The 25519-nt window shown below is 39.0% G+C and overlaps 1 protein-coding gene across 6 annotated transcripts in view; it reads left to right on the plus strand.

The window, feature by feature from the left end:
- LOC133646964 (receptor-type tyrosine-protein phosphatase zeta-like) overlaps positions 1–25519 on the plus strand; it is a 131094-nt gene that overhangs the window by 10363 nt on the left and 95212 nt on the right. For 5 of the 6 annotated variants that reach the window (XM_062042941.1, XM_062042942.1, XM_062042940.1 and 2 more), the window contains exon 2: positions 24717–24779. In XM_062042941.1, coding sequence (XP_061898925.1) covers positions 24717–24779 — 63 coding nt within the window. Of the gene's footprint in view, positions 1–17463; positions 17771–24716; positions 24780–25519 lie in introns of those variants that run through there. The other variant, XM_062042943.1, reaches the window with a different exon arrangement.

Genomic DNA, 25519 nt, shown 5'->3' on the forward strand with positions numbered 1-25519 from the left:
AAGATGGAGGCTGGACACATATGGCTGTCAAGCACCTTGCACCAATCTACTACAGCTGGATAATACACCAAACATTATCTTTTGTTGTCTATTAATCAATGAATACATCATTTGTCCCCAAGAGGTGCTAATGTGTACTTCAGACACACAGTATACACTAAGTGTGCACTTGTCCAATGTAATAGATGTCATGTACAATGTCACAATAAGGAGTTGGACAGCAGGAAACAAATGTTAACAACACTAGCATAGCTATGCGAGCTACATGCTAACATGACATTTTAACATCATGCTAGGTTAACAACACTAGCATAGCCATGTGAGCTACATGTTAACATGACGTTTTATCACCATGCTAGGTTAGCATAGCCATGTGAGCTACATGTTAACATGACGTTTTATCACCATGCTAGGTTAGCAGCACTAGCATAGCCATCAGAGCTATATGCTAACATGACATTTTAACATCATGCTAGGTTAACAACACTAGCATAGCCATGTGAGCTACATGTTAACATGACGTTTTATCACCATGCTAGGTTAGCAACACTAGCATAGCCATCAAAGCTACATGCTAACATGACATTTTAACATCATCATGCTAGGTTAACAACACTAGCGTAGCTATGTTAGCTTCATGTTAACATGACATTTTAACATCATGCTAGGTTAGCAACACTAGCATAGCTATGTTAGCTTCATGTTAACATGACATTTTAACATCATGCTAGGTTAGCAACACTGGCATAGCTATGTTAGCTTCATGTTAACATGACATTTTATCACCATGCTAGGTTAGCAACACAAGCATAGCCATATGAGCTAAATGCTGACAATACATTTTTACATCATGCTAGGTTAGCAACACTAGCATAGCCATATGAGCTAAATGCTGACAATATATTTTTACACCATGTTAGGTTAGCAACACTAGCATAATTATATTAGCTTCATGCTAACATTGCATTTTACTAACATGCTAGGTTGGCGACATTAGCATAGCTATGTGCGCTACATGCTAACATTACATTTTTACATCATATTTGGTTGGCAACACTAGCATAGCTATATTAGCTTCATGCTAACATTGCATTTTACTATCATGCTAGGTTGGCGAGTATTAGCATAGCAATGTGCGCTACATGCTAACATTACATTTTAACATCATGCTAGGTTTCCAACACTAGCATAACTATATTAGCTTCATGCTAACAATATATTTTATTACCATGTTAGGTTAGCAACATGAACATAGCTATGTGAGCTACATGCTACCTTTACATTTTAACATCACGCTAGGTTAGCTACATGCTAACTATACAGTAAATAGCAGAGGTGTACTAGTACTAGTAATTAGTAGCAGTGTACCAGTACTTCTGTTACTAGTAATTAGTAGTGGTGTAGTAGTACTATAGTAATTAGTAGCGGTGTACCAGTACTACTAGTACTAGTAATTAGTAGTGGTGTGCTTGTACTATAGTAATTAGTAGCTACTAGTAATGAGTAAGATTGTACCAGTACTATAATAATTAGTAGCAGTGTACCAGTAGTACTAGTACTAGTCATTAATAGTGATGTACTAGTACTATAGTAATTAGTAACAGTGTGCCAGTACTACTAGTACTAGTAAATAGTAGTGGTGTACTAGTAATATAGTAATTAGTAGCTACTAGTAATGAGTAGTATTGTACTAGTACTATAGTAATTAGTAGCAGTGTACCAGTACTACTAGTACTAGTAATGAGTAGTGGTGTACTATTACTATATTATTTAGTAGCAGTGTACCAGTACTTCTGGTACTTGTAATTAGTAGTGGTGTACTAGTACTATGGTAATTAGTAGCAGTGTACCAGTACTAATAGTACTAGTAATTAGTAGTGTGTACTAGTACTATAGTAGTTAGTAGCTACTAGAATTGAGTAAGATTGTACTAGTACTATAATGATTAGTAGTAGTGTACCAGTACTTCTGGTACAAGTAATTAGTAGTGGTGTACTATATAGTAATTCGTAGCAGTGTACCAGTACTACTAGTACTAGTAATTAGTAGCGGTGTAATATTACTATAGTAATTAGTAGCAGTGTACCAGTACTACTACTACTGGTAATGACTAGTATCGTACTATTACTATAGTAATTAGTAGCAGTGTACCAGTACTACTAGTTCTAGTAATTAGTAGCGGTGTACTATTACTATAGTAATTAGTAGCAGTGTACCAGTACTACTACTACTGGTAATGACTAGTATCGTACTATTACTATAGTAATTAGTAGCAGTGTACCAGTACTACTAGTACTAGTAATTAGTAGCGGTGTACTATTACTATAGTAATTAGTAGCAGTGTACCAGTACTACTACTACTGGTAATGACTAGTATCGTACTATTACTATAGTAATTAGTAGCAGTGTACCAGTACTACTAGTACTAGTAATTAGTAGCGGTGTACTATTACTATAGTAATTAGTAGCAGTGTACCAGTACTACTACTACTGGTAATGACTAGTATCGTACTATTACTATAGTAATTAGTAGCAGTGTACCAGTACTACTAGTTCTAGTAATTAGTAGCGGTGTACTATTACTATAGTAATTAGTAGCAGTGTACCAGTTCTACTACTACTGGTAATGACTAGTATCGTACTATTACTATAGTAATTAGTAGCAGTGTACCAGTACTACTAGTACTAGTAATTAGTAGCGGTGTACTATTACTATAGTAATTAGTAGCAGTGTACCAGTACTACTACTACTGGTAATGACTAGTATCGTACTATTACTATAGTAATTAGTAGCAGTGTACCAGTACTACTAATACTAGTAATTAGTAGCGGTGTACTATTACTATAGTAATTAGTAGCAGTGTACCAGTACTACTAGTAATGGTAATTAGTAACAGTGTACTATTACTATAGTAGTTAGTAGCAGTGTGCGAGTACTACTAGTACTTGGTAGTGGTGTACTAGTACTTTTGTAAATAGTACCTACTAGTAATGAGTAAGATTGTACTAGTACTATATTAATTAGTAGCAGTGTACCAGTACTACTAGTACTAGTAATTAGTAGTGGTGTACTAGTACTTTAATAATTAGTAGCAGTGTACCAGTACTACTAGTACTAGCAATTAGTAGTGGTGTACTAATACTATAGTAATTAGTAGCTACTAGTAATGAGTAAGATTGTACTAGTATTATAGTAATTAGTAGCTACTAGTAATGAGTAGTATTGTACTAGTACTATAGTAATTAGTAGCATTGTACCAGTACTACTAGTACTAATAATTAGTAGTGGTGTACTATTACTATAGTAATTAGTAGCAGTGTACCAGTACTACTAGTACTAGTAATTAGAAGTGGTGTACTAGTACTATGATAATTAGTAGCTACTAGTAATGAGTAAGATTATACCAGTATTATAGTAATTAGTGGCAGTGTACCAGTACTTCTGGTACTAGTAATTAGTAGTGGTGTACTAGTACTATAGTAATTAGTAGCAGTGTACCAGTACTACTAGTACTAGTAATTAGTAGTGGTGTACTAGTACTATTGTAATTAGTAGGTACTAGTAACAAGTTGTATTGTACTAGTAATATAATAATTAGTAGCAGTGTACCAGGACTACTAGTACTAGTATTTAGTAGTGATGTACTAGTACTATATTAGTAGCTACTAGAAATGAGTAAGATTGTACTGGTACTATAGTAATTAGTAGCAGTGTACCAGGACTACTAGTACTAGTATTTAGTAGTGATGTACTAGTACTATATTAGTAGCTACTAGAAATGAGTAAGATTGTACTGGTACTATAGTAATTAGTAGCATTGTACCAGTAGTACGAGTACTAGTAATTAGCAGTGGTGTACTAGTACTATTGTAATTAGTAGGTACTAGTAACAAGTTGTATTGTATTAGTAACATAATAATTAGTAGCAGTGTACCAGTACTACTAGTACTAGTAATTAGTAGTGGTGTACTATTACTATAGTAATTAGTAGCAGTGCACCAGTACTACTAGTACTAGTAATTAGTAGTGATGTACTAGTACTATAGTTATTAGTAGCTACTAGAAATGAGTAAGATTGTACCAGTACTATAATAATTAGTAGCATTGTACCAGTAGTACGAGTACTAGTAATTAGTAGTGGTGTACTAGTACTATAGTTATTAGTAGCTACTAGAAATGAGTAAGATTGTACTAGTACTATAGTAATTAGTAGCATTGTACCAGTAGTACGAGTACTAGTAATTAGTAGTGGTGTACTAGTACTATAGTTATTAGTAGCTACTAGAAATGAGTAAGATTGTACTAGTACTATAGTAATTAGTAGCATTGTACCAGTACTACTAGTACTAGTAATTAGCAGTGGTGTACTAGTACTATAGTAATTAGTAGCATTGTACCAGTACTACTAGTACTAAAAATTAGTAGTGGTGTACTAGTACTATTGTAATTAGTAGCTACTGGTAATGAGTAGTACAGTACTAGTACTATAGTATTTAGTAGTGGTGTACTAGTAGTAGTAATTATACATCTTCTTAATAATTCAAACCTTTTATTTAGACAAAATACAAGACCTGGTACACTCCTGGTTACCATGACGATGAGAGTGATGAAAGTGCACGCTAAAGATGCTAACGTGGCTAATTGAGTTCTTCCAACACGCTAACAAGGCAGTCAGGGTCAGAGGTCACCACGGCGCCCCCTGCTGGCACGGAGGGTGTGATCCTTCAAATGTTGTCCTTTTTATCCCTAGAAGAAAAGGAATCTTTTCAGGGATAAGACGAATGTTCACACGTCCATTTCTTCCTTCCTGGAACTTTTCCTTTTCTTTCTTCCGCCTCGTCTTCATGTTGTCCCACATTTGTGGCCCCTTCCTCACTCCAGACCCCCCCAGACCCTTCTTTTTTAATCCTGGTTTGTGTCCCGTCTGAGCGATGAGAGCTTTTTTGCTGGTGTCCGTCTGGCCCTTTGCCAGCAGCCTCCTCATTGGCTGCTGTAATTGATGACAGGGGGGACCCTGGGGGGCCTTAAGGGGCTTGGAGGGGGCGCGGGGGTCCCTCCTTCTCTCAGCAGAGAACAAGGGGAGCCCCCCCCCCACGTCCCCCTGTGGAGAAGCTGGTGGAGAGTCATCCTCCACTTGTCTTCCTCCATGAAGGATGCTCCTTGAAAAATGACTGTGGCGATTGGTGGTCTGCTGGAAGTTTCCGTAAAAGTCTTGACACCACGTTTACGTTTTAGCCACCGGTCTGATCCTTTTAACCGGATTTAAAGTACTCGTATAATGGAAAAACTAGACATTTTGATCTGTGCCTCGAACCTCAGGCCGATCAAAGCCGGCATGATTCTAAGATGGCGCCAAGTATCCAAAATCCATGATTTTTTAGGTTTAAACATACAATATTAGCTTAAAAGCTAGCATAAAACATTAGCATGCCCATATTATCATACTAATATAACAGATGTTATCATACTTCCAAGATGGCGCCTATGCATCAAAATTCATGATTTATAGGGTTAAACACACAAAATTAGCTAGAAAGCTAGCATAAAACGTTAGCATGCTAAGATTAGCATGATGACATAGGACAAGTTAGCGAACAGCTAAGATAGCGCCAAGTAATAAAATGCACTATTTTTTAGGTGTAAACATGCACAATTAGCTAAAAAGCTAGCATAAAATGTTAGCATGCTAATATTAGCATGATGACATAGGACAAGTTAACGAACATCTAAGAGAGTGCCAAGTAATAAAATGCACTATTTTTAGGTTTAAACACACAAAATTAGCTAGAAAGCTAGCATAAAATGTTAGCATGCTAAGATTAGCATGACGACATAGGACAAGTTAGCGAACATCTAAGATAGCGCCAAGTAATAAAATGCACTATTTTTAGGTTTAAACACACAAAATTAGCTAGAAAGCTAGCATAAAACATTAGCATGCTAAGATTAGCATGACGACATAGGACAAGTTAGCAAACATCTAAGATAGCGCCAAGTAAAAAAATGCACTATTTTTTAGGTGTAAACATACACAATTAGCTAAAAAGCTAGCATAAAATGTTAGCATGCTAAGATTAGCATGATGACGTAGGACAAGTTAACGAACATCTAAGATAGTGCCAAGTAATAAAATGCACTATTTTTAGGTTTAAACACACAAAATTAGCTAGAAAGCTAGCATAAAATGTTAGCATGCTAAGATTAGCATGACGACATAGGACAAGTTAGCGAACATCTAAGATAGCGCCAAGTAATAAAATTCATGATTTTTAGGTTTGAACACATAAAATTAGCTATAAAACTAGCATAAAATGTTAGCATGCTAAGATTAGCATGATGACATAGGACAAGTTAGCGAACATCTAAGATAGCGCCAAGTAATAAAATGCAATATTTTTAGGTGTGAACATACAAAATTTGCTAAAAAGCTAGCATAAAACGTTAGCATACTAAGATTAGCAATAACAGAAGTTATCATACTTCCAAGATGGCGCCCATGCATCAAAATCCATGATTTTTAGGTTTGAACACACAATATTAGCTACAAAGCTAGCATAAAACGTTAACATGCTAAGATTAGCATGACGACATAGGACAAGTTAGCGAACATCTAAGATAGCGCCAAGTAATAAAATGCAATATTTTTAGGTGTAAACATACAAAATTAGCTAAAAAGCTAGCATAAAACGTTAGCATACTAAGATTAGCAATAACAGAAGTTATCATACTTCCAAGATGGCGCCCATGCATCAAAATTCATGATTTTTAGGTTTGAACACATAAAATTAGCTATAAAACTAGCATAAAATGTTAGCATGCTAAGATTAGCATGATGACATAGGACAAGTTAGCAAACAGCTAAGATAGTGCCAAGTAATAAAATGCACTATTTTTAGGAATAAACACACAAAATTAGCTAAAAAAGCTAGCATAAAAAACTTTAGCATACTAAGATTAGCAATAACAGAAGTTATCATACTTTTAAGATGGCGCCCATGCATCAAAAGTCATGATTTTTAGGTTCAAACACACAAAATGAGCTACAAAGCTAGCATAAAACGTTAGCATGCTAAGATTAGCATGATGACATAGGACAAGTTAGCGAACAGCTAAGATTGTGCCAAGTAATAAAATGCACTATTTTTAGGCGTAAACATACAAAATTAGCTAAAAATCTAGCATAAAACGTTAGCATACTAAGATTAGCAATAACAGAAGTTATCATACTTCCAAGATGGTGCCAAGTATAAAAAATCCCAGATTTTTTTAGGTTTAAACATACAAAATTAGCTGATAAAACATAAAACCTTAGCATGCCCAAATTAGCATGCTAGTATAACAGACGTTGTCATACTTCCAAGATGGCGCCCATGCATCAAAATTCATGATTTTTAGGTATAAACACACAAAATTAGCTATAAAGCTAGCATAAAACGTTAGCATGCTAAGATTAGCATGCCGACATAGGACAAGTTAGCGAACATCTAAGATAGTGCCAAGTAATAAAATGCACTATTTTTAGGTTTAAACATACAAAATTAGCTAAAAAGCTAGCATAAAACGTTAGCATACTAAGATGAGCAATAACAGAAGTTATCATACTTCCAAGATGGCGCCCATGCATCAAAATGCATGATTTTTTTAGGTTTAAACATATAACATTAGCTACAAATCCAGCATAAAATGTTAGCGTGCTAACATTAGCATAATGACATAGGACAAATTAGGGAGCTTCTGAGATAGGGCCAAGTAATAAAATTTACTTTTAGTACTTTTACTTAGGTGTAAACATACAAAATTAGCCGAACGGCTGACATTAAATGTTAGCATGCTAATGCTACCATGCTAATGTGAGCGACGTTAGCATACTTCCAAGATTACGCCAAGTATCGAAATCCATGACTTCGCTAGGATTAAACATACAACGTTTGGTAAAAAGCTAGCATGTAACGTTAGCATGCTAACATTAGCATGATGACATAGGACAAGTTAGCGAACTTCTAAGATAAAACCAAGTAATAAAATGCACACATTTTTAGGTGTAAACAAAGAAAATGAGCTGAACAGCTGGCATGAAACGTTAGCATGCTAACATTAGCGTCCAACTTATGTACGTTCATAAAGAAGAAGAAACAGGAAGTGCGGAGAAAACGACAGCAATTAAAAGCCATCTGGAAGTGAACCAGGAGTGATGACTTCCATGTGTGCACGACCTGACTCATTTTAGGGCAGCCTTTCACACAGGACTGTAGTCTGAAGGGGGTGGGGCCGAATGACTTCATCGTCTCATTTGCATAATTGGCCATGACGCATGTGAACAAAATAACCCAGGAATCAAAACAAGTTTGCTGGGAAAGACGAGGGAACTTTCTTCTGTTGCTGCTTGGTTGGGTCTTTTGTAGGGAGGGGGAGGGGCCGAGCGGGACCCGCTGCTCGTTGAGACGAGCTTTCATGTTGGAGTCTCTGGACGTGTCCAACAGGACTTGTCCTTGGTTTTGTCCTTGGTCGTGTTTTTGGAAAGAGACTGGAAGGGTCCGAATACTCACGGCTAAGTTGGCAACACTTGACATTCTGTGCTGTTCACACACAGTCCCATTATAATGTGTTCATAGACCAGGCTGAAAGTGTTTGTGGTGGTCCAAATGTATCTGTGGTGGTGCGAATGGTCCACATGTATTTGTGGTGGTCCAAATGGTCCACATGTATTTGTGGTGGTCTAATTGGTCCACATGTATTTGTGGTGGTCCAAATGTATCTGTGGTGGTGCGAATGGTCCACATGTATTTGTGGTGGTCCAAATGGTCCACATGTATTTGTGGTGGTCTAATTGGTCCACATGTATTTGTGGTGGTCCAAATGTATCTGTGGTGGTCCGAATGGTCCACATGTATTTGTGGTGGTCCAAATGGATCTGTGGTGGTGCGAATGGTCCACATGTATTTGTGGTGGTCCAAATGTATCTGTGGTGGTCCGAATGGTCCACATGTATTTGTGGTAGTCCAAATGTATCTGTGGTGGTCCGAATGGTCCACATGTATTTGTGGTGGTCCAAATGTTTTTTTTTTGGGGTGGTCCAAATTTTTTTTGTGGTGGTCTAAATGTTTTTTGTGTTGGTCCAAGTGTATTTGTGGTGGTCCAAGTGTGTTTGTGGTGGTCCCAATATATTTGTGGTGGTCCAAATGTTTTTTTTGTGGTGGTCCAAATATATTTGTGGTGGTCCAAATGGTTTTTGTGGTGGTCCAAATTTATTTGTGGTGGTCCAAATGGTTTTTGTGTTGGTCCAAGTGTGTTTGTGGTGGTCCAAATGTATTTGTGGTGGGCCAAATGTTATTGTGGTGGTCCAAATGTATTTGTGTTGGTCCAAGTGTGTTTGTGGTGGTCCAAATGTATTTGTGGTAGTCCAAATGTTTTTGTGGTGGTCCAAATGTATCTGTGGTGGTCCAAATGGTCCACATGTATTTGTGGTGGTCCAAATGGTTTTTGTGGTGGTCCAAATTTCTTTGTGGTGGTCCAAATGGTTTTTGTGTTGGTCCAAGTGTGTTTGTGGTGTTTCCAAATGTATTTGTGGTGGGCCAAATGTTATTGTGGTGGTCCAAATGTATTTGTGTTGGTCCAAGTGTGTTTGTGGTGGTCCAAATGCATTTGTGGTGGTCCAAATGTTTTTGTGGTGGTCCAAATTTATCTGTGGTGGTCCAAATGGTCCACATGTATTTGTGGTGGTCCAAATGGGACTTTTTTTTTGTGGTGCCCTAAATGCATTTGTGGTGGTTCAAATGTTTTTGTGGTGGTCCAAATTTATTTGTGGTGGTCCAAATGTTTTTGTGTTGGTCCAGGTGTGTTTGTGGTGGTCCAGATATATTTGTGTTGGTCCAAGTGTGTTTGTGGTGGTCCAAGTGTATTTGTGGTGGTCCAAATGTTTTCGTGGTGGTCCAGATATATTTGTGGTGGTCCAAATGTGTTTGTGGTGGTCCAAATGTATCTATGGTGGTCCAAATGGTCCACATGTATTTGTGGTGGTCCAAATGGTTTTTGTGGTGGTCTACATTTATTTGTGGTGGTCCAAATGTTTTTGTGTTGGTCCAAGTGTGTTTGTGGTGGTCCAAATGTATTTGTGGTGGTCCAAATGTTTTTGTGGTGGTCCAAATATATTTGTGTTGGTCCAAGTGTGTTTGTGGTGGTCCAAATGTATTTCGGGTGGTCCAAATGTTTTTGTGTTGGTCCAAGTGTGTTTGTGGTGGTCCAAATGTATTTGTGGTGGTCCAAATATATTTGTGGTGGTCCAAATGTTTTTGTGGTGGTCCAAATATATTTGTGGCAGTCCAAATGTGTTTGTGTTGGTCCAAGTGTATTTGTGGTGGTCCAAGTGTGTTTGTGGTGGTCCCAATATATTTGTGGTGATCCAAATGTTTTTGTGGTGGTCCAAATATATTTGTGTTGGTCCCAGTGTGTTTGTGGTAGTCCAAATGTTTTTTTGGGACTCCAGATATATTTGTGGTGGTCCAAATGGGTTTGTGGTAGTCCAAATGTATTTTTGGTAGTCCAGATGTATTTTTGGTGGTCAAAATGTATTTTTGGTGGTCCAAATGTATGTGTGGTAGTCCAAATGTATTTGTGGTAGTCCAAATGTATTTTTGGTGGTCCAAATGTATTTGTGGTAGTCCAAATGTATTTGTGGTAGTCCAAATGTATTTTTGGTGGTCCAAATGTATTTGTGGGAGTCCAAATGTAATTTTGGTGGTCCAAATGTATTTTTAGTGGTCAAAATGTATATGTGGTAGTCCGAATGTTTTTGTGTTAGTCCAAATGCTTTTTGTGTTGCTCAAAATGTATTTTTTTAGGTTCAAACCTATTCCTGGTGGTCTAAATGTATTTTTGGGGGTACAAATGTACTTTTGATGGTTCAAATGTATTCCTGTTGGTTCAAATGTATTTGTGGTGGTCCAAATGTATTTGTGGCTGTCCAAATGTATTTGTGGAGGTACACATGTATTTGTGGAGGTCCAAATGTAAAACATAAATATATGGGAAATATTTGAGGGCCTAAAAAGTAGTTATTGACAAAAAATGTCCCCCACGAAGTAAAAACATCTAGAATGTCACATGATCATCACGTGAGCTCCACTGAGGTTTATAAAGCCAAGCAAATATTTGAAGTTTATTCGTCATCACCCATGGCGGCGTAATGCCACACGCCTTTCATGGCACAGGAGGGCGTGGGTTTGATTCCCAACTAAATCCAAAACTCTTCATGTGAAAATAGATCCATAATGAAAAATGTCACAAAAATGTGTTGAAGGTAATTAGCAATCATCCTTCCAGAAGAGTTAGTTAGTGGCTGCACGTGACGATGAAGAGGATGAAGGTGAGGCGCTATTATCAGTCGAGCTCATTAACGCAAGTGTGTCAAGGTCACACAAGGACAAAGTTACAAATCCATCGTTTGCTCCCCGCTGGTCCTTTCAATGAGGTCGTCGCTTCAAATAGACACGCTCCCCAAAGGCGCTCAATGAAGTTGACGTTAAAGATCGACTGATATGTTTTTTTTTTTCAGGGCCGATACCCGTACCGATTTTTAGGAGGCTGGTACGACCTGTTAGCCCAGGTCCTTCTTTGTCTAGTTTTGAGGTCTTTTTCCATAGTTTTTGCATCACTTCCTGATTTGCGCTCTTATTTTGTTTCCACTTCCTGTTTTGTGTGTTACGTCCCTGCAGTAGCTTCACCCCTGCTGCTTAGTCTTTCCAGTTTCCCCTGCGCTATTCTGTGCACTCTATTGCTGCACTATATTCTTTTTTTTTTGCACTTTTTCACGCTCTGTGTTTCTTTTTTTGTGCATTACCCTGCTGCACTGTGTTTTTGAACAATTCGGACTTTAACTCAAATGCAGCGAATAATTTCGCCACACCTAGTGTGTGTGTGACAATCATTGGTACTTTAACTTAACTTAACTTAAATACACCTTTACCTGCACGCTGCCTGTTTACTCCTGCAGTTTGCGGTCACGACTCCCGCTACAAAGAGCAAAACGTAACAGAATGATCCCACCGATAGAAGGGTTTTTCTCGAAGAGGGAAAAGGAAAGAATCTGTCATGATCTGTGGTCTGCATTATGTTTTTGTTATATTTGTTAGTTTTGGACTCTTTTAGTTCCTGTTTGCGCTCTCTTGTTTGTTTAGTTACCATGGCGACTTATTAGTTTCACCTGCCTCTGCTGTTCGGGACTCGCACCTGCTCTAATCAAGAAGACCATTATTTAAGCCTGTCTTTGCCAGTCAGTCGTCCTGGCGTCATTGCTCGTTTCAGGTCTCATTCTATAGTTATGCTAGTTATTGGTTTCATGCCACAGTTTCATGTTGTACTATGCCATAGTTCATGTTAGTTGTTTCATGCCACAGTTTCATAGTTGTTCCATGCCATAGTTCATGTTAGTTGTTTCATGCCACAGTTTCATGTTGTTCTATGCCATAGTTCATGTTAGTTGTTTCATGCCACAGTTTCACGTTGTTCTATGCCATAGTTCATGTTAGTTGTTTCATGCCACAGTTTGTTGTTGTTCTATGCCATAGTTCATGTTAGTTGTTTCATGCCACAGTTTCATGTTGTTCTATGCCATAGTTCATGTTAGTTGTTTCATGCCACAGTTTGTTGTTGTTCTACGCCATAGTTCATGTTAGTTGTTTCATGCCACAGTTTCATAGTGGTTCCATGCCATAGTTCATGTTAGTTGTTTCATGCCAGTTTCATAGTTGTTCCATGCCATAGTTCATGTTAGTTGTTTCATGCCACAGTTTCATGTTGTTCTATGCCATAGTTCATGTTAGTTGTTTCATGCCACAGTTTCATGTTGTTCTATGCCATAGTTCATGTTAGTTGTTTCATGCCACAGTTTCACGTTGTTCTATGCCATAGTTCATGTTAGTTGTTTCATGCCACAGTTTCATAGTTGTTCCATGCCATAGTTCATGTTAGTTGTTTCATGCCACAGTTTCATGTTGTTCTATGCCATAGTTCATGTTAGTTGTTTCATGCCACAGTTTGTTGTTGTTCTATGCCATAGTTCATGTTAGTTGTTTCATGCCACAGTTTCATGTTGTTCTATGCCATAGTTCATGTTAGTTGTTTCATGCCACAGTTTGTTGTTGTTCTATGCCATAGTTCATGTTAGTTGTTTCATGCCACAGTTTCATGTTGTTCTATGCCATAGTTCATGTTAGTTGTTTCATGCCACAGTTTGTTGTTGTTCTATGCCATAGTTCATGTTAGTTGTTTCATGCCACAGTTTCATAGTTGTTCCATGCCATAGTTCATGTTAGTTGTTTCATGCCACAGTTTCATGTTGTTCTATGCCATAGTTCATGTTAGTTGTTTCATGCCACAGTTTCATGTTGTTCTATGCCATAGTTCATGTTAGTTGTTTCATGCCACAGTTTCACGTTGTTCTATGCCATAGTTCATGTTAGTTGTTTCATGCCACAGTTTGTTGTTGTTCTATGCCATAGTTCATGTTAGTTGTTTCATGCCACAGTTTCATGTTGTTCTATGCCATAGTTCATGTTAGTTGTTTCATGCCACAGTTTGTTGTTGTTCTATGCCATAGTTCATGTTAGTTGTTTCATGCCACAGTTTCATAGTTGTTCCATGCCATAGTTCATGTTAGTTGTTTCATGCCACAGTTTCATGTTGTTCTATGCCATAGTTCATGTTAGTTGTTTCATGCCACAGTTTCATGTTGTTCTATGCCATAGTTCATGTTAGTTGTTTCATACCACAGTTTCACGTTGTTTTATGCCATAGTTCATGTTAGTTGTTTCATGCCACAGTTTCATGTTGTTCTATGCCATAGTTCATGTTAGTTGGTTCATGCCACAGTTTCATGTTGTTCTATGTCATAGTTCATGTTAGTTGTTTCATGCCACAGTTTCACATTGTTCTATGCCATAGTTCATGTTAGTTGTTTCATGCCACAGTTTGTTGTTGTTCTATGCCATAGTTCATGTTAGTTGTTTCATGCCACAGTTTCATAGTTGTTCCATGCCACAGTTCATGTTAGTTGTTTCATGCCACAGTTTCATAGTTGTTCCATGCCATAGTTCATATTAGTTGTTTCATGCCACAGTTTCATGTTGTTCTATGCCATAGTTCATGTTAGTTGTTTCATGCTACAGTTTCATAGTTGTTCCATGCCATAGTTCATGTTAGTTGTTTCATGCCACAGTTTCATAGTTGTTCCATGCCATAGTTCATGTTAGTTGTTTCATGCCACAGTTTCATAGTTGTTCCATGCCATAGTTCATGTTAGTTGTTTCATGCCACAGTTTCATGTTGTTCTATGCCATAGTTCATGTTAGTTGTTTCATGCCACAGTTTGTTGTTGTTCTATGCCATAGTTCATGTTAGTTGTTTCATGCCACAGTTTCATAGTTGTTCCATGCCATAGTTCATGTTAGTTGTTTCATGCCACAGTTTGTTGTTGTTCTATGCCATAGTTCATGTTAGTTGTTTAATGCCACAGTTTCACGTTGTTCTATGCCATAGTTCATGTTAGTTGTTTCATGCCACAGTTTCACGTTGTTCTATGCCATAGTTCATGTTAGTTGTTTCATGCCACAGTTTCATAGTTGTTCCACGCCATAGTTATGTTAGTTGCTTAGTTCATGCTGCTCGTTCCATGTCTGATTCCACAGTTATGCTAGATGCTCCATGCCATAGTTTGGTTAGTTGTTTTCATGTCTATAGTTTCATGTTTCATGTCCTAAGTTTTTTTGCCTTAGCTTCCGCGTGCCATAGGCACGCTTGCCTTCGGGTTGTTTTCTGTTTTTTTGTACTCCGTTGAGTGTTAGTTGAATAATTAAATATGTTCCTACCTTCACGCCTTGTCCGGAATAGTCCGATTGCTTCCTGGGAGAACAAACCTCGCAGTAAGCTGCGACTCCCCCGTCATGACAGAATTCTTGACAAAATAGGAGCGCAAGACAGGAAGAGAACCAAAACCACAGGAAAGACACCCAAAAACTCAGAAGCTCAATTGTTATGTTATTTCTATGTATTAGCCAGCACAATCACTACTAATTAAATACTTTTATTTATAGTAATTAGTAATTACTTTGAACGAAACTACATTTAATCACTGAGATAATGGCTTTTTTGCCGATATCCGATATTCCGATATTGTCCAACTCTTAATTACCGATACCGATATCAACCGATACCGATATATACAGTCGTGGAATTAACACATTATTATGCCTAATTTTGTTGTGATGCTCCGCTGGATGCATTAAACAATGTAACAAGGTTTTCCAAAATAAATCAACTCAAGTTATGGAAAAAAATTTCAACATGGCACTGCCATATTTATTATTGAAGTCACAAAGTGCATTATTTTTTTTTAACATGCCTCAAAACAGCAGCTTGAGGGGGTTGGGGGGTAGAGAGTAGCGGGGGGTTTATATTGTAGCGTCCCGGAAGAGATAGTGCTGCAAGGGGTTCTGGGTATTTGTTCTGTTGTGTTTATGTTGTGTTACGGTGCGGATGTTCTCCCGAAATGTGTTTGTCATTCTTGTTTGGTGTGGGTTCACAGTGTGGCGCATATTTGTAACAGTGTTAAAGTTGTTTACACGGTCACCCTCAGTGTGACCTGTATGGCTGTTGACCAAGTATGAATGCATTCACTTGTGTGTGTGAAAAGCCGTAGATATTATGTGACTGGGCCGGCACGCAAAGGCAGTGCCCTTTAAGGTTTATTGGCGCTCTGTACTTCTTCCTGCGGTTTAAAAAGTCATAAATTTTACTTTTTGAAACCGATACCGATAGTTTTGAAACCGATACCGATAATTTCCGATATTACATTTTAAAGCATTTATCGGACATCTCTAATTGTAAAACTTACAAACGTTGCTTGGAGTGATGATCGAAGAATCCATACGAGTAGAAACGCTATGGACGGCTAAAGGACGGCAACGACACTTCTACTTCCGGCTCAAAGCTTACTCTAAACAGAAAAATCCATAGATTAGCCGCACTGTTCAAAGCGTAGAGAAACAAGTAGCGGCGTATCAGACTCCGTTGTGCGTATTGTTGTCGCGTACTTTAGCTTACGAGCTTGTTTGGGCATGTTCCTTTTCCAGGTGGTCTTGAGTCAACAATTACCGAGAACTTTTCCATCCTTTTAATTGAGCTCCTCAAAGTGTTTGAGGAGACATTCCACTTCCTTTTAGGGCCGCCTGCACCGTTCCGCTGGCTGTCCATTTATAGTGGAAAGATGGCGTCGTCTGATCTTTGCAGCAGCGGGTTTTTTTTACGGTCCACTAGACTTCTGGAGGCCTCGCAGCGATGTGATGAGGTGCTTTGAGGTCCCGCGGCGTGTACACAAGCGCGAGAGTGATGAACCGCGGCGGGGTGTTTGGATGACGGCGGTGTTTACAGTGGAGAGGAGCGCCGGACGTCTGGGTTCAAACACGGATCGCAGCGGCGAGGGCGGACAATTCATCACTCTGTTATTTGATGATGATTGCAGCTCGCTGTCCAATGGAAGCTTCCAGTCTTCTTCTTGAAACCTTCAAGCTGCTTACTTCCTGTGTTTGTACAGTCTGCTACTGGAATATAAACGTTACGTGTCAATCATCTGCTCATTCGACCCTTTTAGATTCCCAATATATTCATATTTATATGGAGGGTCAAATGAGACATACATAAATACATAAATAAAGCTTTAAAAAAATACTTAAATATGTCATTTAAAAATATATATATATTTTTATTTTTATTATAATTATTTACATTTGTATCTGTTTTTATGTTGCTGTTTTGTTGGGGTCTTTATAGTTTTAAAGTCTAATGTGTTATCAAATGTGTCATTAATTAATTAAATAAAAAAATTATGTTTAATTATTTTAATATGTAATTCAGTATTTCACAATTTAAGAAAAATATTTCGTTGTTTATTTTTGATGTATTTATTTTATTTATTTCATTTTATTTTATTTATTTTATTTTATTTTATAATTTAAGGGAAATTGTTCCACACAGTAGCTCAGTTTCAAAGGATGGAAAGGGTAAAGATGGAAAGGATAATACGGGTATTAAGTCGACTAAAAATGTACCATAGTAGCAATATAAAATATAACATATATGTAATATTTACATATTATATATACAGTATATAACATATACTGATATATCATAATATTATATTATATTATATTTTTTATATAATATATACAATATATAAAAAAAATCCCAATTACCATGTACAATATTAATATGTAACAGCTGCAGCAACAAAAAAAAAAAAAAGTTTATAGTTTCATTAAAAAGTTCCATAGTTTAATTTTGTGTTGGGTAACCATTTCACGATGTATTTATTTATTTGTATATTTATTTATTTCATGACAATGTGTTTTAGAACACTATTTTCACCTGTCAAACTTGCCCATCAAAGTCACTGGGCGGGTCCTAACACCTGATTGGTTCCTCCGCACTTCCGCTTGTGCGTGGAACCTGGATCGAGGAAGCAGAGGAGCACTGCTCGATATCGCGGTGTAAACGTGCGTAAGGAACTCAACAACTCCGGTAAAATTCCTCTACCGTAACTTCTACATCCTGCGGGTCGACAGGTGCCACTCCTATAAACTCCACAAGGTCTAAAATATCCAACAATTGCCCTAAAAGGACGAGAATATCCGCCCGAGCCGCCATTTTTTTCTTGAGCGCAATCATTGGACGAGATTCCTGTAAGCCCCGCCCACTGACTTTGATGGCCGACTTTGACAGGTGAGGTACTTTCAGGAAGTGCTGACACACATGCCCATGAAATAATTAAATAAATATACAAATAAATAAATACATAACGAAATGGTTAATTAAAAATGAAATAATTACTTAAATAGTGAAATAAATAAAGAAATAATTTTAATATAAAACTAAATTGTGATCAACTAAACAAATATCGAAATAGTTAATTAAGTAAAGTTACATATATATGTATATATATATTATATATAATGTAACATTAGATGAATTGACACATTTAATAACACATGTATTTAATTTCAATTAATTAATGACACATTTGAGTCAATTATTTATTTAATTCTGTCCCATTTAAGCCTCCATATATCCATAGCTATGCTAATGTTTGTGGTATGCAATTATTGTTACTAGTTTTGGGCCAAATGCAGCCTGCCAAACTCCGTAGTCCGATTTGCAATACATCCCTAAACTTTTTTATTTTTTTTTAAAAGATATTAGCTAAAACAAACATATGATGTGACTTTTTATATGCACATGCCAAAATTACACCCGCCTAATTCCACTACAATGCATGATGGGTAATGTGCAAACGCGTTTCTGGCCACGCGCTGCCATGTTTGGGTCATTTTAGCTGTCTGATGTTTTTGATTGATTACAAAACTTGAAGGAGGTCGTCTGGGAAGTGGTTCACATACTCTTAATATTCAGTGTTTTATCCTAGTGTCATCTATTACCATTGTAGGTATATTCATTATTCCTACATTGTTGATACAAATGATTGTTACAGTGTAATAATTATTGTTACCTGTGGTAATGCCACTATGATACAACATCTGTATTATAATCCTTGAACAAAGTGAGAGTGAAACTCATGTGAATAATCACTGAATGGAGAACTGGGGGTGGGATTAAATAAATTATCTTCTTCCCACTCCCTTTCAGGCAAAACTGGACAATAATGCACTATATTAATTTATATTATTATGTTTTGTCAACTTGTACGTTTTTGTCATTGCCTGAAATAAATAAATAAATGAAAAAAAAAAAAAAAGAAATCTGATGTGAGGGATTTGATAACCGCTAAAGTTATTTTTTTAGGCTTAGTTCGTGCTTAGGCACATCCATTCTGTTACAGTGGTGTCTTTGTCAAGTTGTTTGTGAGAGTTTCCAAAACTGTGAAGGTCTTGCATCTCCTGAGGCCGTATTGAATGATCAAACACTCAGAGATCTAATTTGAGGGAGTCGTATCTAATCTGGAATTATTTTAATTAACCCCTGAGTAACTTACTCCTGCCTCAGCATTGGGGATAGTAGTAGTGGCCTTCACTATGGAGTCAAGTGTCCAATGGCCACCTTGAGTTCCTCCTCACCTTCTCCAGTGGTCTGCTTTGCCCTTTGAGACCTGATGGATGTGGGGGAGAAAAGTCCCAAAAATGTCCAAAATACCTACCCAGGTTCGAGTCCCTCAAGTCCCGCCGCCGGCCGCGCAAGTCCCGGGATGCCCAAATTGTCCAAAACGCGCCCAGCCAAGTTCCATGGGAAGGCGGGGATAAAAGTTGGAAAAGTGGTCAAAAGTCCCAAAAATGTCCAAAATACCTACCAAGGTTCGAGTCCCACAAGACCCGCCACCGGCCGCGCAAGTCCCGGGACGCCCAAAATGTCCAAAACGCGCCCAGCCAAGTCCCACGGGAAGGCGAGGACAAAAGTTGGAAAAGTGGTCAAAAGTCCCAAAAATGTCCAAACTTCCTACCCAGGTTCGAGTCCCACAATTCCCGCCGCCGGCCGTGCAAGTCCCGGCAAAATCACACTGGAAGGAGGGGAATAAAAGTTGGAAAAGTTGCAAAAGTCCCAATTTTGTCAAAAATAACTACCCAGGTAAGAGTCCTACAAGTCCCGTCACCGGCCGCGCAAGTCCCGGGACGCCCAAAATGTCCAAAACGCGCCCAACCAAGTCCCACGGGAAGGCGGGGATAAAAGTTGGAAAAGTGGTCAAAAGTCCCAAAAATGTCCAAAATACCTACCGAGGTTCGAGTCCCTCAAGTCCCACCGCCGGCCGCGCAAGTCCCAGGACGCCCAAAATGTCCAAAACGCGCCCAGCCAAGTCCCACAGGAAGCCAGGGATAAAAGTTGGAAAAGTGGTCAAAAGTCCCAAAAATGGGCCGCCACAAATAAATGAATGTGTGGGAAACACTGTATACTATATGAATGTGTATATATGTGTGTATATATGTGTACATATGCTGTATGAACGTGTATATACGATATGTGTGTATATATACTGTATGAACGTGTATATATGTGTGTATATATGTGTACATATACTGTATGAATATGTATATATGTGTGTATACAGTATATGTGTACATATACTGTATGAATGTGTATATATGTGTGTATGTATGTGTACATATACTGTATGAATGTGTACATATGTGTGTATAAATATGTGCATATACTGTATGAGTGTGTATATATGTGTGTATAAAAGATAGGCTCCAGCACCCCACCACCCCCCCGCGACCCCGAAAGAGACAAGCGGTAGAAAATGGATGGATGATATGTATATATACTGTATGTGTATATATGTATTTATGTATATATATATATGTGTGTGTGTATATATGTGTGTACGTGTATATGTTATATATATGTATATGTGTATATATATATATGTATGTATATATGTGTATGTATACACGTATGTGTGTATATATATATATTTGTGTATGTATATGTGTATATGTATATACATATGTATATGTGTGTATATATATATATATATATATATATATATACATATGTGTACATATTTATATGCATATGTGTATATATTTATATATATGTATATGTATATATGTGAAGTAAAGTGAATTATATTTATATAGCGCTTTTCTCTAGTGACTCAAAGCGCTTTTACATAGTGAAACCCAATATCTAAGTTACATTTAAAGCAGTGTGGGTGGCACTGGGAGCAGGTGGGTAAAGTGTCTTGCCCAAGGACACGGCAGTGGCTAGGATGGCGGAAGCGGGGATCGAACCTGGAACCCTCAAGTTGCTGGCACGGCCACTCTACCAACCGAGCTATACTGCCCCACATATATATACGTGTGTATATATATACATATACATATGTATATATATATTTATATATATCCATCCATACATCCATTTTCTACCGCTTGTCCCTTTCGGTATGTTTGTATAACGCAATATGGTCATGGTTGTGTTATCCAATATTGTTGTGGTTGTGTTATGGGTTGGTGTAGTACTCACACTAGACTCTGTCATGAAGTCTTCAGGCTTAGAGCTCAGTGCCCCCCCCCCCCCCCCCCTTGTAAGGTTAACAACATTAGGATTCAGTGGGATGTAAAGGGGCGTGGCCTGTGAGTGGGCTAATCCTCTTTATTCGGAGCCCGGCTGGTTGGCTGGACTTCCACGGTCTGGACACACTCCCCTCGGTCCCCAGCAGGACCCCTTAGAATCTGTGGCACCCATTCACTGTTTTTCCCAGTAGACCAGCAGCATGTACACCCCCAGGCACCAGCTCGACGTGACTTTACGCTCACTCGGTCCCTCCCGCCAATCAAGTGGAAACTTGCTGACATCATCAGATTTGAAAAAAGGTCATGTGACCGTGCCCTTCAGGACCTGAATACAAGACCAAGGTTCTGGTGGTCTAGGGACTGAGTGGTGTCGAATTCAAGCGTCTTTTTGTTGGACGTGTGTTTTCTTTCTTTAGCTTGCAACCTAACGCCGTGTCGGCCATCTTGTCGGCCATTGTGTCTGCGCCGTTTGAAGTCGACATGAGGCCATATTGAGAGATGACATCGTCTTCTTGATGACACGAGCCAGCTAGTGATCAGCAGGCTAAGTGTTAGCTAGCAATTAAAGAGTTAGTTGCCAGCTTGTTATTAGCAGGCTAAGTGTTAGCTAGAGATTGGCACGCTAGTTGCCAGCTAGCGATCAGCAGGCTAAGTGCTAAGTGTCACATAGCAATTAGCGCTCTAGTTGCCCGCTAGCTATTAGCAAGCGAAGTGTTAGCTACAGATTAGCACGCCAGTTGCCAACCAGGGATCAGCGGGCTATGTGCTAGCTAGCCGTTAGCGCGCTGTTTGCCAGCTTCCGATCAGCAGGCTAAGTGACAGCTGGCAATTAACCCATTAGTTGCCGGCCCGCTATAACCGGGCTAAGTGTCAGCTAGCGATTGGCGCACTAGTTGCCAGTTAGTGATTAATAGGCTAAGTGTCAGTTAGTGATTCGCCAGTAATTGCCAGTTGACAATTAATGGGCTAAAGTGTCAGCTATAGGTTATCATGCTAGTTGCCAGCTAGGGATCAGCGGGATATGTTTTAGCTAGCCATTAGCGCACTATTTTCCAGCTGGCGATCAGCGGGCTAAGTGTCAGCTTGCATTTAACTCGCTAGTTGCCGGCCAGCTATTACTGGGCTAAGTGTCAGTCAGCGATAGGCGCACTAGTTGCCAGTTAGCGATTAGCGGGCTAAGTGTCAGCTAGCGATTAGCCAGTAGTTGCCTGTTGACAATTCATGGGCTGGGTGTCAGCTAGAGATTAGTACTCTTGTCACCAGCTAGCGATTAGCGGGCTAAGTGTCAGCTAGCCATTAGCCAGTAGTTGCCTGTTGACAATTCATGGGCTGGGTGTCAGCTAGAGATTAGTACTCCTGTCATCAGCTAGCCATTTATTGGGCTAGGTGTCAGCTAACGATTAGCTTGTAGTTGCCAGTTTACAATTAATGGTCTTAGTGTCAGCTAGAGATGAACACTTTAGTCACTAGCTGGCTGTTAGCGGGCTAAATGTCAGCTAGTGATTAGCCAGCGAATTCCTAGCTAGCAATCAGAGGGCAAGGTGTCAGCTAGCTAGCTATTAGCGGGTTAAGTGTCAGCTAGCGATTGCCGCACTAGTTGCCAGTTAGTGATTAGCGGGCTAGGTGTCAGCTAACGATTAGCTTGTAGTTGCCAGTTTACAATTAATGGTCTTAGTGTCAGCTAGAGATGAACACTTTACTCACTAGCTGGCTGTTAGCGGGCTAAATGTCTGCTAGTGATTAGCCAGCGAATTCCTAGCTAGCAACCAGAGGGCAAGGTGTCAGCTAGCGATTAACGTTTTAGCTGCCGGCTAGCTATTACGGTGCTAAGTGTCATATAGCGATTAATGCGTTAGTTGCCAGCTAGCTATTAGCAGGCTAAGTGTCAGATAGCAGTTAGCGCTCTAGTTCCCAGCTAGCTATTAGCAAGCTAATTGTTACCTAGAGATCAGCATGCTAGTTTGCAGCTAGGGATCAGCGGGCTATGTGTTAGCTAGCCATTAGTGTGCTATTTGCCAGCTTCCGATCAGCGGGCTAAGTGACAGTCGGCAATTAACGCATTAGTTACTGGGCTAAGTGTCAGCTAGCGATAGGCGCACTAGTTGCCAGTTAGCGATCAGCGGGCTAAGTGACAGTCGGCAATTAACGCATTAGTTACCGGGCTAAGTGTCAGCTAGCGATAGGCGCACTAGTTGCCAGCTTCCGATCAGCGGGCTAAGTGACAGTCGGCAATTAACGCATTAGTTACTGGGCTAAGTGTCAGCTAGCGATAGGCGCACTAGTTGCCAGTTAGCGATCAGCGGGCTAAGTGACAGTCGGCAATTAACGCATTAGTTACTAGGCTAAGTGTCAGCTAGCGATAGGCGCACTAGTTGCCAGTTAGCGATTAGTGGGCTAAGTGTCAGCTAGCAATTAGCCAGTAGTTGCCAGTTTACAATTATTTGTCTTAGTGTCAGATAAAGTTTAGCACTCTAGTCACCAGCTAGCTGTTAGTGGGCTAAATGTCAACTAGCCCAGCTAGCGATTAACGTGTTAGCTTCCAGCTGGCTGTTAGCGTGCTAAGTGTCAGATAGCGATTACCGCGCTAGTCGCAGGCTAGCTATTAGCGGTGCTATACTATATAATATTTATGTTTATTTGAAACAATTGTACACAAGAAGTAGGAATTAGGGGCCCCAGTCAGTTGGAGGTTGAAGACCATGATGCTCATCTTTCTCATGCAATGGATCATGGGAAAGTGGCGAGGGGGCTTGATTGCGCAATATTTTCATATTTCTGTTGTGAGAGTGAGCGCTCCTGGACACAACCTTTGGATGGTGGGACCTGGGGGGGGCAGGGGGGGTGAATGCGGGTTCACAGACTGCCGATCATGTAATCCTGGATTACAGCGCTATCATCCCGAGATCAGACCAGCAGGAGGTCTTATCTCCGGCAGACTCAGACTGGGCGGGGCTTAGCGTTGTGCAAACGTCCACAACTTCAAGTTGTACTTCCTCATCCAATCACCTGAGCTCCTCTCATTGTCACGTGACCTCGTTAACGCCCTGCAAGGTCAGCCTTCGTTGTGTCCCCCGAAAGTAAGAAGGTCTCGTTCCTTCTCACCAAAATAACTTTTGGAGCATGAAAGAAATGGAGTGAACCCTCTTGTCGTCTTTACCGTGGGAATTTTGCGACAACTCACGATTCAATTTGACTCCACGGGTGACCATTCGATTCAGAATCGATTCTGGATTCAAAGCGATTCTCTCGATGACTTTCACACGCAATAATATCAATAAATAGGAATTGTCATTCAGGCTTACATTTATTTTCATTTTTAACTAACTAACTCACTTACTGGTCAACTAGCTAGCTATCTAACTACCTACCGAACCAGCCAAGTAAATAAAAAGCAAACTAACTAACTAATTGACAAACTACACAACCAATTAATAATTTGACTAAGTAAATAACTATCTTACCAATTACTTTACCAACTAAATACAGTAAATAACTAGCTTAATAACTTACTAGTTGTCTAACTACATGCTGTTGACTTTTCGTGCATGTAGATATTTGGCTCCGCCTCCAACGCTGCGTTTGGAACAAAAAGTAGATTCTCTTGAATCCTCCTGGTGAAGTTTTGTGTATTTTGTGTGTTGCAGTTGGAGGCTACACGTACAGGAACCAGCGCAAGCTGACGGAGGACATGGACTGGTCGTATGACGGTGAGTCGCTTCAAAACAAGAAATGAAATTAGATTAAACAATTAAAATAGTCTAAAAAGTAGACTCAGGTTATGTCAAATACGTCAGTATGTGTCAATCCCGGAAAAAGAGACACCATGCTAACTTTTAAGCCAATTTTGACATATGCTAAGTGTTAGCATGTTAGCTAACATTAGAATGTTAACTATTTTTTTTCTGTACATTTTGCCACTGTACATCTCATAGTCATATAATTTGGTAGGTGACAGATGCTAAGTGTTAGCATGTATGCTAACATTTTTTTTTGCAATTTTCCAGCCGCACACCTCATAGTCATATAACTTGGTACAGGAGATATGTTAACGGTTAGCATGTATGCTAACATTAGAATGTTAACTATTCCTTTTCTGTACAATTTGCCACTGTACACCTCATAATGATATAATTTGGTAGGTGACAGATGCTAAGTGTTAGCATGTATGCTAACATTATTTTTTTTTTGCAATTTTCCAGCCGCACACCTCATAGTCATATAACTTGGTACAGGAGATATGTTAACGGTTAGCATGTATGCTAACATTAGAATGCTAACTTTTTTAGTGTAAATTTTTCTGCCGTGCACCTCAGTCATATATCTTGGTACCTGACATATGCTAACTGTTATTGTATTAAAACTGTCATTGCTAAAAATGTATAAAAAAATACAATCAATGTTTTTATGAAATATTGACATATTCAAGGCTCCATTACTTCATACTAAA

The sequence above is a fragment of the Entelurus aequoreus genome, linkage group LG03 (genome assembly GCF_033978785.1).
Source record: "Entelurus aequoreus isolate RoL-2023_Sb linkage group LG03, RoL_Eaeq_v1.1, whole genome shotgun sequence".
NCBI classification, from domain to species: domain Eukaryota; kingdom Metazoa; phylum Chordata; class Actinopteri; order Syngnathiformes; family Syngnathidae; genus Entelurus; species Entelurus aequoreus.